Consider the following 16,737-nt stretch of genomic DNA (forward strand, 5'->3'; position numbering starts at 1 on the left):
ATGGATTTATGTACAGTACGGATGTATGTATGTATGAATGATGACCAGATTCTATGGATAATTATTCTGTGTGTATACAACATGATGAACATATTGTAGTGCAGTCAGTATTGACGGGCATCCCCTCTCCCTGTGTAAGTGTACACACTCAGTGTGTGACCCAGTGACTGACTGACTGAGTACTAACTATCACTTTACTTACTGACACACTGACACACATATTGACTCAACATTGACCTATACATACAGCACAGGCTTGCCGGGGAATTCCATGAGAAGCATCATTGTGTGTCATTAACAATTCATTCTTATTACCTTATACCACCGGTGCCGAACTCCGAAAATAGCTGATCTACAAGCTCTACGTCCATTGTCCACTTATTATATATGTGACTTGTAAATCGCTGGTAAATATTGGTTGTTGCAGGGTTTTTTGGGGCATGTTTCCAAAGTGTAGTTTCTTATTCGGGCTTGCTTCCTAAACCATTGGTTCTCAAACATGTTCATGTCAAAGACCGCCTAAATCAATATGTATTGTCCATAATCGGACACCCCCATCTGAAAATATTTGTACATCTCACCTTCTATATAAAAGCAGATGATGCGATGTAAATTGCCGCTGCTGTGTAGAGGGTATAAACATGCATAAAGTGGCATTGTTTAACATTAACATTGTTTAACGGTGTTTAATGCCATCAGATAGGACCTTTCTGTTTGGATGTATGTGACAGAAAGTTTTGGCCACTCAGTAGGCGTTCCCCACTTCCCACATGACTTCGGGGTTTGATGATGTCATGTACCCTGAGCAACTGGACTATGAAAACAAGCCCAAAATAAGCAACTATAGTATAGTTGCTTATTTTGGGCTTGTTTTCATAGTCCAGTTGCTTGTTTCTCTCGCAAAATCTGGCAACACTGATTGTAGAGCTTGTAGATCTGCTATTTCCGTCTTTGTTTTATTAAGCATAACATCTTGGTGAATGTGGGTTCCATTGTGTCTGTCTCCCTGTGCTTCCCTGTGCAGCTGAGGAGCTCCTTCAACAAGGCCTTCAGCATCAAGAAGGGCGGCCCTAAAACATACTCGGACATCGAGGAGATCGCCACGCCCGACTCCTCGGCTCCCAACTCCCCGAAGATCCTCCACGAACACGATTTCGCGGAGGGCGGAGAGAGCCGGCCTCCGTCCCTTAAGAACTCCACCTCTGCCACCTCCTCTGTGTGAGTGCCCCAAAGCAATCCAATCCAAACCTTCCTCTGTTTCTCTCAGGTCTCGCAGGGTGAAGCCTGGTAGCCTCTTAGCTCATTATATAGTGGACGTATTCAGCCTTCAAGTATGCATGCTAATCTAATTCAACCTGTTGAATTAGCCTTAGCCAACATGGACCTGTTATCTCTAGTCTACCCAAAGCGTGTTAGTCTATCTGTTGTTTGCTGTCAGTTGAGCAGCCACATGATAAGATTTGATTTGATTATAGATCCCCATTAGCTGGTGCCATAGATAGCAACCACTTAGTTTTCCCTGCAGTCCATGTCAAAAACAATTGCAGTCACAAAAAACATAGTTTGAAAACTCAAAAAGATAAGCCAATACTCAACACACATTACATAATAAAACACACTAAAGCTTGAAAATGGGCTATTTTTTGCTACCTCTGCGCAACACTCTTATAGGATGAAGTAGACTCTACTGTTGGGCAGTGGGGTAAATTAATTTACCCCACTGCCCAACAAAAAAACCCTTTTATTTCAAATATGGACTGGAGATACAAATTATCGTTGCTGCCCACAAACGTTGCTGCAAAACAACTAATAGCTATGGTCTCATTGTGGTGTCCAGGATAAAACTAATAGCTGTGGTGTTGTTGTGGTGTCCACCAGGACCAAAACTAACCCATTTAGACATGAGACCAGATTCTATATATATATATATTCTTATAAATACTGTCAGTTTCCTGAAAAAAAGGTTTCTATGTCAGTGGTTCTCAAACTATGGTGGTGTCCTGATGCAGGATCATGGAGAGCACGGAGGAGGTGGAGGAGGAGAACGATGAGGAGCACATGGTGACGGAGCTACGCTCTGAGCTCTGGGAGAAAGAGAGGAAGTTGACGGACATCCGCCTGGAGGCTCTGAACTCCGCCCATCAGCTGGAGCAGCTCCGCGACGCCATGAACAACATGCAGGTGTGTGTGTGTGTGTGTGTGTGTGTGTGTGTGTGTGTGTGTGTGTGTGTGTGTGTGTGTGTGTGTGTGTGTGTGACTGTGTGACTGTGTGACTGTGTGTGTGTGTGTGTGTGTGTGTGTGTGACTGTGTGTGTGTGTGTGTGTGTGTGTGTGTGGCACCTGAGCCACAGACCAAGATGCTATGAGATTTAGCCACTCAGACCCGAAACGTCGAATATTTTGTTGTCGTTGGATAAGATTTTGTCCACAATTTCATTCTGTATTGATGTGGTACCATTGGAGAGACAACACGGAAATCTTGATCAAAATAACAATTATTCTTAATTGTGTAGACTTCTTTTAAATTAAGTAATACATGTGTTTAACAATAATTTGACTCTTGAGAGCATAACATTTGTGAGGGTCCAATTACAACACATTTAATGATAGTGTACACACAGTATGTGCAAATGAGAGTACATTCCATTTATTGAAAGTTGAGTGTAACTGTGAAATATCGCCCTCTTGTGGCCTGCAGTCAACAGTTGAAAACCTGAAAGCCGAGAACGACCATTTGAAAACGGGCAGCAGCGACCCCAGCGTTGCTGCGGCGGGCTCCGGGGGTCCCACGACGTCCACCTCTCAGCCCTCGGGTCTGGCCTCTCTGCTGGGACCCTCGCCCATCAGCATGTCCCTCAAGTCCTTCAGCCTCAGCATGAACGACTGTAAAGACCCAGGTAAGAGACCACGCTTTAGCAACGAGGGCAGGGGGCAGGGGCCATCATCGACATGATGAGAGGCTGTTATACACACCATTATGATGTTCTTATTTTGACCATTCTGGGTTTTCTTCAGAATATGTATGATACCTACGCCAGTCGCCACTAGTACTAGTTATAGGTCTCAAATGTTTTATTTGCAAGGACACCCTTAACTCTGAGAGTGAACACATGTACACTCTCAGAGTTACGGACTTGTTATGGTCATTCAGGGATAGCCTTGTATGTGTTTCTGGTGATTATTATTATCATTTTGTATGTCTGTGACAAAACTGTCTAACTGAACTAGGGCTGTCGCGATTCTGACATTTTACTTGACGATTAATTTGTCACACAAATTATTCCCGATTATTTTGTCGTTGAACACTGGAAACCTGTGAATAAAAGTTACATTTACGTTACAATTACATCTACAATTGAGGGGAAATAAGTAATTTTTTGGTTGAACTACTCCGTTAAACACGTATGCGTCCTCATGTGTTATGAAGATGTCAACCGTCTCCTTCTCTTTGCTCATCCCACCCTCTTCTCTTTCATCAGACGTGTTTCCAGCGGACACCCTGAGCATGTCCTCTCAGCGGGACGACACGTGTGTGAAGGTGCTGGTGCACATCGGAGATCAGACCGAGGTACGTCTGTCTGGAAGGTCTAATGCATCTAATGACATCTAATGATGATTATGTGACCGCACCATAATGCCTAAAAACCCCTACACATGACATAATGCCTAAAGCCCCCTACACATGACATAATGCCTAAAGCCCCCTACACATGACATAATGCCTAAAGCCCCCTACACATGACATAATGCCTAAAGCCCCCTACACATGACATAATGCCTAAAGCCCCCTACACATGACATAATGCCTAAAGCCCCCTACACATGACATAATGCCTAAAGCCCCCTACACATGACATAATGCCTAAAGCCCCCTACACATGACAAGCGATAGGGAGGGCAGTTGGGTAGAGAGTGGAGGATGAAATATGCACCTGTATTTGGAACAAGCAAAGCCCTGACAGTTAGTTTCATTGTTAAACCTGGTAGCCCCCCCCCCGTCCGAAAACTGACACTGACTGCAACACATGATTTTACTGTTGTGTTGAAGTGATCTGGGAACTCACTGGGAAAAATAAAAAGCGGTTCATTTAACACCAAAAATATTGCAGTGTACGACACAAACGTTATCCCGTTCTTTATGACGCTGTGAAATCATCGGTCTTTGAAAGGTCGATTTGCCGAACACTGCATGGTGACGAGGGCATCGCCACGGCAACACAGCTGCATGGTGACGACAACCATTACTCACCGTGTTGTGTGTGTGTGTGTGTGTGTGTGTGTGTGTGTGTGTGTGTGTGTGTGTGTGTGTGTGTGTGTGTGTGTGTGTGTGTGCGCGTGTGCGTGTGCGTGTGTGCGTGTAGGAGACTAAGCAGCAGCAGGAGTTCTATCTGGGTACGGTGCAGGTCACTGGCAGGATGGACTGGGCCAGTCTGGACTCACTCATAGCCAAGACGTTCAAAGTAAGTCGACATTCAATAAGAAGTTATTTCTCTTTAGACCTGGAATGCCTACACGTTGTTAAACCTTCCTACTCGGCAAAAGCATAGTAAAGTATATATCATCAGTCGTCACTGTCAAACAGAAACCTTGTATCTTCAAGTTTTCATTTCATTTCTATTGTTGCCCGTAAATTGAAGCCCTACTTCAACAGTGTCGCACAAAATGAGTGAAAATAGCCGATCTATGCCTTTGCACTTAAATTGTTCTTAAAGTAATGTTAAAAAGGAACGGTTTTGGACATACATGACATGCACGCGACGACGATATAAAAAAGTATTTTTTCAGAAACAGGATTAATAGGATAGGATTACGAAGGCATTCGTAGAATCGGCTTCACATCTTAACGGGTTATCATCAGACCGCTTTGAGTTTTTTGACGAATGAACGTGATAATGATCCTTTGTTGTTTTCCCCCGTCCCAGGAATACTTGACCCAAGTGGACCCGACGGCCAGCCTGGGTCTGTCCTGTGACTCGCTGCACAGCTACCAGCTGTCCCAGGGAGGTGGGCGCAGGGTGCTGGGTGGAGAGAAGCCCCAGGCCTCACCGTCCCGCTGTCTGGGCAGCGGCCCAGCTCGCATCCTCGTCACCTTGAAAGGTCAGTGTGACTGTGGTCCAGCCAGAGGAGAAGCACTGTGCTGAATGGCTCTAGAATCCATCCGCGTCGACTGTGTGACTCATCAGGAAAAAATGTTTTGGTATTCGTTTCCACCTGATAGCAATTAAATGAATCAAAATAGTCTTCCTTCTCTCTTTCTCTCTCTCTCTCTCTCTCTCTCTCTCTCTCTCTCTGCCTTATCTGTTATCTGTCTGTCTGTCTTCTCTCTCTCTCTCTCTCTCTCTCTCTCTCTCTTTTGCAGTTTTGCAGAGCTGACTGCTTACAAACAATATACAAACATTATATACAACGTTTATATACAGTATCTGAATTTATGAATAAAAGACTGTTAAAAACTTCCCCCCCCCCTAGCATATGTGTGATTGTGCGATTGTTGTATACAACAAATACACGTATTGTTTTGCTGTCATAATGAGACAAGTAAACGCATTCTCCACGCCCTCCCTCAGGCCTCAAGGAGAAGTGTGTGGACTCGCTGGTGTTCGAGACCATGGTGCCCAAGCCCATGCTGCAGCACTACATCAGCCTGCTGCTGAAGCACCGGCGCGTGGTGATGTCTGGCCCCAGCGGGACGGGGAAGACCTACCTGGCCGGGCGGCTGGCCCACTACCTCCTGCAGCGCAGCCGCGAGGCCGAGCCGCAGTCCCCCTCCTCCCCCGCCTCCCCGCCGGGGGGGCACAGCGCCGCCGTCACCTTCAACATGCACCGGCAGTCACACAAGGTAACGAGGGGTGGAAATAGTACTCACGTTTTTTTACTTAAGCAAAAGTATCAAGAAGTAAGACCGGCACCCGCCCCTCTAGACCAGAAATCACACTGGCTAGGCCAGGCTAGTCTCACAAACTGCTGTACCAATTGGCACCAGATTTCTCATACTGTGTTAAGTGTACATTGTCAGATGCAAAGCTACAGTATATACCATTAATTTACGATGGAAGCCAGGCACATGAAGATGCAAAGCTACATCCGACAATTAAACTGCAACCCTGTGACAGATATGCTGCTCTACTTTTACTACTACTACTTTTAATCTGTCAGTGTGACTGCAGCATTTATGCATTCTGCCAGACCTCATTTTAGATTTGTTTTTTATATATGTATCTTTAATTTTGTGTGAATGAGGGTCAGATGGGGCTGATTCTGAAACCGTGCCCAAATCTTTAGTCATATAAGTTACACTGTAACCATTATTATTAGAGCGCGTCTTGTGTCCTCCATGCACAAATATAAACAGTACACGACGTGTAAAGACAACAGTTTATTGACCTCCTCTGACCTTCTGCTCCAACAGGAGCTGCAGTTGTTTCTGTCCAACATGGCCAATCAGATTGACCGGGAGATCAGTGGAGGAGAGCTGCCATTGGTTGTTATCCTAGATGACATCAGTGACGCTGCGTCCATCAGTGAGCTGGTCAATGGAGCGCTCACCTGCAAGTATCACAAATGGTGAGTTCAGCAGAGAAAGAGAGAGGAGATACAGGCAAATACAAGTACCGGTAGTAGCAATAATAATAAATGTAATAGTGTAAGATAAAATAATAATGATAAATCTTTGTGTGATAGGATAATTATAAATTTTTACGATTTGTAAAATGTAACAATGGATCAAGGTCAGATTTCATCCATGATAATTAAACATCCTTTAACTTTGCTGTTTTTTCTTTTCTTTTCAGTCCTTACATCATTGGAACGACCAATCAGCCTGTGAAGATGTCATCCAACCACGGACTGCACCTTAGCTTCAGGTATTGTAAATCTAGAGTCAAATAACCCTAACTACATACAGTACCTTCTCTAAATACATACAGTACCTTCTTTAAATAACCCTAACTACATACAGTACCTTCTCGGTACCTTCTACATTTTAAATCACATGTGGTATCTGCCTGGGCAGATGCGTTTATAACTAGAAAATGTTTCAGTTTGGGTATTAGGTTTAGGATTAGACATTTAGAAGTTTGGGGGGCATTGGAGAAAGAGCTATGCCTGATTTACACGTTAGTTGAGCATTCATAAAACCACTGTCTTGAAATGTTGACGGTCCTCACAAGTATAGTAATACAAACGTGTGTGTGCGTGCGACACCTCAGGATGGTGACGTTCTCCAACAACGTGGAGCCCGCCAACGGCTTCCTGGTGCGCTACCTGCACCGCAAGGCGGCCGAGGCCCAGCAGAAGGAGCCAGAGGTGATGGACCCGGCCGGGCGGCAGGCCCTGCTGGGTGTGCTGGACTGGGTGCCTCAGCTCTGGTACCACCTCCACACCTTCCTGGAGAAACACAGCACTTCTGACTTCCTCATAGGTTAGTTCCTCTGGTGCCACCTCCACACCTTCCTGGTGAAACCTGACTTCCTCATACAGTAGGTTAGTTCCTCTGGTGCCACCTCCACACCTTCCTGGTGAAACCCGACTTCCTCATAGGTTAGTTCCACTGGTACCACCTCCACACCTTCCTGGAGAAACACAGCACTTCTGACTTCCTCATAGGTGAGAGGGAGGACGAGGAGGAGAGAGCCTGTTGAAGTCTGAGATCCACAATTATTAGAGCGCATCCTGTGTCCTCATGCACAAATATAAACAGTAGGCCTACTTGTGTCTAACAGGACCTGTTACAGGCAGTGTTGATTTCGTAGACAAAATAAATGTGTCGAAAAATGTCCATCCACTACCTTTTTTCACTGACGGAAACGAAAAATGAATAAAAACTAAGCTATGATGACTAAAACTGAGACTACCGGTACATATATTGACAATTTCGTCAACAAGGCTAAAATGTTAGGGAAGAGATGGAATGCATAAAGAAGAGATCCAGTAGAACTAAAAGACAAATAATTTATTCAGGGTCCACTTTATGCTACTCGAATACATCGATTAGTTCAATTACCTGTTGCACCCCTAGTTTGGTCAAAGCACTAGGAGACTGTTGAGGATGGCAATGAAGGACCGGGAAGTCTGGTATTGTGAAATCCATGATCTCGACCACAGTCGAAAAATGATGATGAGACTGTTGAAGAAACCTTTGAAATGGCTGTATTCTTTGAAGTGAACCAGTGGATATTATTGTAAGACTACTTACCTTTAGAACCATCATCTGAGCTGACAGGATGTTGTTACCTTCCCCAGGTCCCTGCTTCTTCCTGTCATGCCCAGTCACAGTGGCGGAGTTCAGGCCGTGGTTCATCGACCTGTGGAACCACTCCATCATACCTTACCTGCAAGAGGGAGCCAAAGATGGAATCAAGGTGCTTACTAACTGCACATACTGTACACAAACGCACATGTTCAAGGTTACTTTATTTTGTCTCCCTGGGGGAGAAATTTGTCTTGGACACAAAGACCTGCACTACAGCATACATAAATACAATACAATACAATGCATTACAATACAAGACTCGTACACAGAAGCCCACATACCTAGTGCAAAAAAAGAGCAGCACCTTCGCACCACCTCAAAGCCTTCTACCCCTACCCTGTCTGCCCTCTGCACGGACTCGGTTAAGGAGTGTGATTGACAGAGGGACAAAGGAATGCTTGTACCTATTATATTTGCACGCATGTACCTCGTACCTCCTGCCTGAGGGCATTAACCTATACTCAGGGTATAGTCAGGCACAATTTTCTTAGTGCCATTATGTTTCCTTAAAGTCATACTGTGTAACCTTTGAGAGACAAAAGGTATTATGTTTCACTGGTATATTGTTTTAACAATATCCATTCCACTTTAAAAAATTGTCGTCAAGCGTCAACATGACGCAGGCACTGGAAATGTATTAACTTGGGTATTTTAAAATTGATACTGTACATACACCATACCTTGTGCTAGGAAACCGCAGCATTCGTTTTGGAGCCATACTTCTGTGGTTGAGTTAAAAACTGAATTAGTAGTTCTAACTGACAATGGAGTTTACCAGAGGTGCCGCAGCATGGGCGTTCACTAAACTTGGGTATACGCACAGATTATGTAATCTATTTTTGTCTGTGGATTCTGGCGTACCGGTACTCACGTAAAAATATTTACTGTATGTGCCCAACATTTGTCATCAAACGATCTGTGTTTGGATGCATATGCAAATTCAAACCTTTTTTCTTTCTGTTGACGCATTTAGAGCTGAATTATTAGGTTATTATCAGTGTGATTACTGCAAGTGTGACCACAAGTCTGTGTATTTAGACTGTCGTGCCTTATGTTGCTTTAGGCGACAGACGCACCTCCAATGATGAGTTATTAATGTATAATATTGATCACATGAACGCCACGCAATAGCCTAATAAGGTGCTATTTACACGAGGATGGTGTTCATATAGAACGTCAAAATAAAGTATCGTTTGCTGCTGTCATTTAGACGAGAACCGTGTTCTCAGGAGGTGAAAACGCAACAAAGTGAAACCACTTTCCAGAGTGGAAATCTTTGAGAATGCCGTTTTATCCCTTCTCCGTGTAAACAGGCAAAACGGTGAATCCGCAAAACTTATGACACCATGGCTCACGTTGGCTCACAGCGCATATGTTTATTACATGCATGATGGTGAATGTAAAACCATGATGTAAATAAAAATCCTTGTGATAGGCGGCAGCCTCGGCAGCAGCTTTTATGTAGCCTATATAACCATCCCGTGGTGCGCTTTGCCTGCATGCTCTGACAGGAGCAGTGTTGCGCGGCACTGTTTTTTTGGAAAATCTAAGCCAGCAAATTTAAGACGATCTCTTCAAAATAAGAGTACCCTCTAGAGTATTTAAAATAAATTATTTGCACATTAAAACTAGAAATTAAGCATTTAAATGATGCTATAAGACACACATTATGTTTCTGTGTTATTTAATTACTTATTTTACATATAAATATAATGTGTGTCTTTACAATAACTGTAATGTAATAATAATACTAATAATGTAATGTAATAATTCTTTAATTAACAACACTTTTATTTTGAAAGCAACCGAATGTCTTAAATTTGCTAGATCTCAAACAGGAAGTTCTAGATTTGCCAAAAAGACAGAGCCGTGTTGCGCAGGCTTGTGTGAAGGGGTTCTTCTTCTTGTACGTGGGTGACTGGTCTATTTGGCAGCCCGTTATCGCCACCTATCGACCTGGCATATATATGCATGCACTTTGTAGCATGTTCATTCAAGTGTGCGTTCTCGTGTAAATGGTCCAAAAAAATGAGAACGCAACGGGACTTTGACGTGTTATATGGAGATGGTCGCCGTCTAAAAGAGGCCTCAGTCTTACCATCTGAGGAGGATGCGGTACGGACGCAATCTAGCAGGATAGCTAGCTCGGATAGCGGCGCTCTAGTTTGCCCTGGATCCCATGTCATCATTTTACCTGAGCAAAGGTGAGCATTGTTCAGTAGGCTTGGGCTATATATCCTTCCCTCATTTTATTAGCCCACTATATGGTGTGGTGGTGGGGTGAACGTTCTTATTCACATCACACATGAGAGCAAATTTATTAACGTTCAGCTCGCTTCTGGACAGAACAGCTGTACAAGTTGTCAAGGCGGGTTTGTAAGCTTGCAGATCTGTTTTTTTCCTTCCCACGTTGGTTATTTCCGGTTGCCTTTTATGGTGAATGTTAAATGGACAATGCAAGTGATCTACACGGGAGCACACTGGTGATGTACAAACACAGCTGGGATTCATCGTCATGAGATACACCTGTGATCGGCACTAAACAAGGCTATAGACTCCCTTTCAAGAATCACACGTCTTACTTCAGACTTATAGCATGTTATGTAAACAGCATAAGTGCATTGTATGTAGTCATAGCACGTCATAGTACATAATGTATATCATAGTAGTATAGATGTATAGCTTATATGTATAGTTTCATTATAGATATTCCACTGTTACTTTCTTAGCTTACGCATGTTTCATGATAAATGTTTTTATGTGATGTATTCCCCATGCTTTTTGTTCTTGCTTAATGTAAATCGCTCTGGATTAAGAGCGTCTGCTAAATGCCTAAATTGTAAATTGTACTTCACTTAGAACAAACTGTTACACTCCAATATAGTAGGATCCATCATAGTTACTGTAGTACATTTACAAACAGCTCTGTGAATTCCCTATTATAATTCCATAGCGTCTTCTCTACCAGGTGCACGGTCAGAAGGCCGTATGGGAGGACCCCGTGGAGTGGGTGAGGGGGACCCTCCCCTGGCCCAACGCCCAGCAGGACCAGTCCAGACTCTTCCACCTACCTCCGCCCAGCACTGGACCGCCCGGTGAGGAGAGGAAAACCCCCAAAGTCACCCCTCCGCCCGCCACGCTGGAGTCAGACCCTCTGGTGAGTCGGTGGGAATTTAAGTGTGTGGAAAATGGACAGTTTGATTGATTGATTGATTGAATACTTTAGGCAGAAATGTGAACAGCACAGAGTACAGTCAAACACTTAGTCTAAAAGGATAGCACCGAAAAAAGTCCTTGCGGTCCCTGTTTCCATTCAGGCCCTGCGTATTCAATTCATAATCATGACCTGAAAAATAACAACAAGAATCTAATCATCACAAAAAGGAGAAAAAAAAGAGAAGGGGTAGTCCCTTGTCTAAGGGATGACAAGAGTGCCCCTCACTTCACACGGGTGTGATTCTTGTTTTATAACTCTATGCTTGACACATTCCGCCTCTCTCTATCCCCCTGCTGCGCAGATGGCCATGTTACTGAAGCTCCAGGAGTCTGCCAACTACATCGAGTCTCCGGAGCGGGAGGGAATGTTGGACCCCAGTCTGCAGGCGACCCTCTGAGCACAGCAACCTGCTACACAATGGACACAATGCTGCCTGAAATAGTACTACGGAGGACGGCGACCGTCAGCCAAGCCACTGGAAACACGGTTGAGCCTAACAAAATGGCTGACTGCGTGTGGTGGTGGAACATGGCGTTCACACGAGAGAACTTAACAGACTGAAAAGTCATCTGTGTGCTCAGTAGGCAGTTTTAGAGACTTAACTTATGAAGATAAAGGACCTACAGAATGTGTGATTTTATGGACAAAGGATAAAGTCTGCCTGACTATTATTATAATATTGGGGGGGAACCCATAAAAACGTGTGGGCGAACATGTCGGGGAAAGGTATCGATTTGTCTTTTCTCTGTTCCTCGGATTTGTTGTCGAGGAGGGGGTTTTGGAGTTGCTGAATCTGCAAGTGCATGGTAACCAGAAGAGTGTGATGCAACATTTTTACATTATAACCTTATTGATCAAGACCTCCATCTTATTTCCATTTGTAGCCACTAAGACGACTAGTGCGGACTGAATTTGTGCCGAGGAGGCACAGGCTTCATTCGGCAAAGAGATAAAGCTCCAACAGTAAATTGTGACAACATCTGATTTCCCCCAAAATTCGGACCGTCACTAGGCATTAGCCAAAAAATGCACTTTATTTTCTACCTATCCTAATTGGTTTTTTTTATTGGCTGTGTCAGTGTCTGGAAGAGCACATTTTGGCCTGATTGGCTTGACCGTGTCTTTACAACTAAGTTCTCTAGGTGGCAGTGTTTACTACCATCGGCCTCTGCAGCACTCTCAAAGTGTGTGCCTCTCACTTATTGAAGGTGCTCGGTAGAATGCCACACACTTAATATACAAAGTAAATCGCATCGGGTAGCGTTCTTGTGTTGTCTGTTTTATTAAGACATCATACCATTCACTGATATTCATCAGATGCATCGGATGGTCAGAACTGTGAATTGGTGGGTAAAAGAAGTGCATAAAAGTGACGTGCATGGGTGAACACTGAAACAGTTTTAGGATCAGTCTATTATAGAATGACATTATCATTGGATCCGATGGTCGGCGGTTTAGTTTGGCTGTGTATTGATATCAATAACCACAGATGTGAATGAGGAGGCTGTCAAGCTGCCTACTGGAATGTCGTCGGTACCAGACATTCCCTCGGTATATGCATCAGCAGGTGGTGTGAGCTAACTGACTGATGTTAGCAGACATTGTCTCATCTCAACATAGGCTACTATAAAACCCCAGAGGTAGGGGGAAAAGTGGCTTATTTAACCTGTCTGCCAACACGGCCTACACTTTCTGGCTATGCTCGTGTAACATTCTGTACTTAACAGTTAACAGAATAACAGTTTTTTGAAATACACACAATACATCCTCTTGTGATCGTTAGGAGAGGATACAGCTTTGAAATCTGTTTTTTTTGTAGGATTTTATACTGAATTGTCCTCACTGATAATCATCTACATCTACTAGCTAACATGCCATTGAGTCTGACCGTCAGCCAAAATGATTTATCGACAGCGGCGCTGTCTTAGAAGCTCTAGATTTCAGTCATCACTGTTCCTACTAATATCTCCCGTTCATCACCCCACGAGTGCTAGAGCAGACCACCAATGAAGAAACTGCCATCCGCCATTGCAGAACCTGTACAACAATAAGAATCGTCCTACTCCACGTTTTTTGGGTTATTTATATCTAAAAACAACATTATTGACTTATATAATTTGATTTGATTTCATTGTCCCATACAGTATATGCCATATTTTCTGACATCTCACAAGCGCAACAGACACGAGTGTCAGTTGCAGAGAGCTGAGCCTAATTTATATATATTATCGGATGTATAAGATCATCGATAACTGTTAATTCATTTGTAAGGTTATGGTACGGTTGCTTCTGCATTATAAGTCTCCTCTTGCCTTTTCCTTCCCTCGCCAGCTCTCTTCATGACAGTTGACAGAAATGACAGCTGTCTGTAGATCAGTGGTTCTCAACTTGTGGGACCTAAACCCAAAAGATCAACAAAACTCTACTATTAAAGCTGCTCTAACATTGGTCAAATAAAAGAAAGCGGCAAACATACAAACCATGACAATAGCCGATCTACAACCTTGTAGATCTGCTATTATCAAACGAAATTGAATGCCTCAACTCCTACATTCCAAGTGCTTATCAGGGTGGGGGTCCCCCATTTAAAATTATTTTCAGGGGGTCATGGCCTGAAAAGGTTGAGAACCACTGGCGTAGACGAGGGTAGGAGGGAGGGGGGCGGTGGGGGTACTACTGTAAACAAATGTGGTGTGCTCTTAATTTCTTATCTCTGTGCCATTTGACCTTAGACTGCCATGTTGTGTTCCGATGCCTAGTCTGTACCTTCCAAAACACACAGGGTGCTGCTGGCGTAAAAAACTAGACACGTTGCCTCAGATTATTATTATCTGTGCCTAAAACACAATGTTGGCCTGATTTAAGCTGTCTGCCTGGCCCTTAAGCTGCTGTACAAAACTACCACACAAAGGCCTATAGGTTATGGAGGGAGAGAGATCATACTATCATAGACTCTGGGGCTTTCCTGAGGTTCCTTGCGAAGCATAGCAGAAGCATGCCAAGCTTACGCGTGCATCACACAAGGGGACGTTCGGTAGGCCAATCAGAGACAATGTAAACGCTCTGTTTCCTCATGCCAATAAAACTCCCTTGGGTTGAATTGATAAGTCCCGGAAAAGACACGCTGTGATTGGCCAGTAGTCACTTGAGTGGCAGCGACACAGCCCGAGTGGAATAGTAAGAGAGTGGCGACACTAGCGTTGACTCCCATTGTAACAATGGAATGCGGAAGTGCTCATTCTATCTCAATGGGATAGTTCCAATGTTTGGAACTATAGCCCATAGGCACCCGCTTTGCAACGAAATCAAAGCGTGTCGCCACCCTCTTACTATTCCACTCAGGACTTCCGCTTGACTTCCGCCTAATGCTCTAGACACATGGCTCCAACGAACTGCAGCGGCCAATGAGGCATCTATTTGATAAAATATCTATGTGTACTGTACCCTGGAGAACCCTGACCTATTATGATGTCACTTTAACGATGTCACTTTAACACCCCCATCAGATCAAAGAAAAGCAGCACGCTGGGTAGACAGAGAGGATGAAACATTTGGACCTTTTGGCTGGTAGTTATAACGATAGAACTGATAGTAAAGAGTGTGCGTGTGTGTGTTATCTGTGTGCACCTCTGTGCTAGGATAGACTGTGTAAAAGAACAGAACAATGAATGGGCTTCTTACTATAGTTGACACCAAACAACACCTTACACATTGTCCTGAATATCAAGCGTGTGCACGACGTGATGTATTTGTCCGTCGAGTCGCCTGAGAGTGAAAGTTGGTGTAATGACACAGTGCGTCCTGAGTCCTCGCCCATCGGAGAAGTGATCATGTGGATGCATGTATATCCCTGCCCTGGTGTGTCCTCCCCCCAGAAAACCTTGCCTCGATCCGGATCGTTGGACCTACCGTACTTACCTTATCCATAGCTCTGGTCCATAGCTCTAATGCGTTGCATTCGCATTAGAGCTATGGACCAGAGCTACCTTATCCATAGGGAGGTGGGAAGGGGATTTTAATAACTATCTTATGTCCATGTTTTGTTTGTTTTTAAGCGGATATTTCTTTTTTTTCTTTCTTATGTAATTCTTTGTATAGTTATCCTTCTTGTTTTGTTTTTTGTACAGGACATGGCTATTGTAAACATTGTAAATAGTCAACGAACGCATCTCTGCGACAGCAATCACTTAAACTATGGAGGTGTGTGTGTGTATAAAGACTCAAGAGAAGGCCCTTGTTAATGCAGTGAATGCAGGAGGATCCTGGCGGTCATTTTGTATTCCTCCGCTGTGTGAAGGAGCAATATAGAGGCTTGATGGAGAGAAGGGGGCTAATAGTGGATTCATGGCATGTCTATAAAAACCACGGCGAATCCCATATGTCTAACATTGCTCTATAGACACTCAATAAAGTCATGCCATTCTTAACGTGTCAATGTGTCTTGAGCTTTTGTGTGTGTGTCTGTGTGTGCGCGTGTTTGTGTGTCACTGTGTGTGTGTGTGTTACAGTGAATATAACTTGTATAAATAATAATATCCCGGACCCTAACTGATTAGATGTTGATTTCAGTGAGTTGTTCTGTAAAGGAATTGCCATTCATTCATTATTTTTCTTAATGAATTAATTTTCTTCACTACAGTTTTGAAAATTTCACAAATCCTGAAAAATGACAGTCCTCTCAGCCAATTAATCGTTCAGTTTTGTCAGCAGCAGATGTACAGTAGGCTAATGGAAATGTACTCGAGTTTGAGTAAGAGTAATGAATATCAACAAAATCTAAAGTACAGATCCTCATAATATGTACAGTACAGTAGCCTACTCAAGTACATTTATTCAGTTACTGTCCACCTTAGAAGTCGAAATGGTAGTTTCCCATTTAATATAAACCCCAGTGTGCTTCGTTGATGTTGTTTTACCTATCTTCGCCGCTGAAGGGCGCCAAAGCTTAAGTGATTATTCTTTTTGGATCGCGGTCTTTGCTTGCTGTGGCTATAGACCAATTCTTTGTTTACAAACATTGGGACTGTACTGGGCGCACGGGTGACTGTTTCATGTAATCAATTCAATTCCCAACAGATCGACAAACCTGTTGTTTTGGGGAGCGCTGGTTTCAGTCCATTCAATCTCTTTTGTGTGTTTGCAAGTGAGATGCCTATAGGAGACATTTATACTTCAAAGCGCAACAGTATTGCGCACAGAGAACAGCACAGCTGATATACAAGCTCACATCGCATCGCGGATGTGAGTGTTGTGAGTGTAGACTCAGAGG

General features: G+C 43.7%; 1 protein-coding gene across 5 annotated transcripts in view; it reads left to right on the forward strand.

Moving 5' to 3' along the window:
• Positions 1 to 15,903, forward strand: part of nav1a (neuron navigator 1a) — a 145,175-nt gene extending 129,272 nt beyond the window's left edge. For all 5 annotated transcript variants that reach the window (XM_080763953.1, XM_080763952.1, XM_080763954.1 and 2 more), the window contains exons 22-34: positions 1,025 to 1,218; positions 2,010 to 2,181; positions 2,699 to 2,897; positions 3,480 to 3,568; positions 4,362 to 4,460; positions 4,923 to 5,097; positions 5,568 to 5,839; positions 6,410 to 6,564; positions 6,792 to 6,863; positions 7,209 to 7,420; positions 8,242 to 8,360; positions 11,220 to 11,408; positions 11,770 to 15,903. In XM_080763953.1, the coding sequence (XP_080620079.1) occupies positions 1,025 to 1,218; positions 2,010 to 2,181; positions 2,699 to 2,897; positions 3,480 to 3,568; positions 4,362 to 4,460; positions 4,923 to 5,097; positions 5,568 to 5,839; positions 6,410 to 6,564; positions 6,792 to 6,863; positions 7,209 to 7,420; positions 8,242 to 8,360; positions 11,220 to 11,408; positions 11,770 to 11,865 (2,043 nt within the window). In that variant the 3' untranslated portion in view covers positions 11,866 to 15,903. The remainder of the gene's footprint in view (positions 1 to 1,024; positions 1,219 to 2,009; positions 2,182 to 2,698; positions 2,898 to 3,479; positions 3,569 to 4,361; positions 4,461 to 4,922; positions 5,098 to 5,567; positions 5,840 to 6,409; positions 6,565 to 6,791; positions 6,864 to 7,208; positions 7,421 to 8,241; positions 8,361 to 11,219; positions 11,409 to 11,769) is intronic.
• The last annotated feature ends 834 nt before the right edge of the window (positions 15,904 to 16,737 follow it).

This window comes from Protomyctophum bolini (genome assembly GCF_963924005.1).
Source record: "Protomyctophum bolini genome assembly, chromosome: 5".
NCBI classification, from domain to species: Eukaryota; Metazoa; Chordata; class Actinopteri; order Myctophiformes; family Myctophidae; genus Protomyctophum; species Protomyctophum bolini.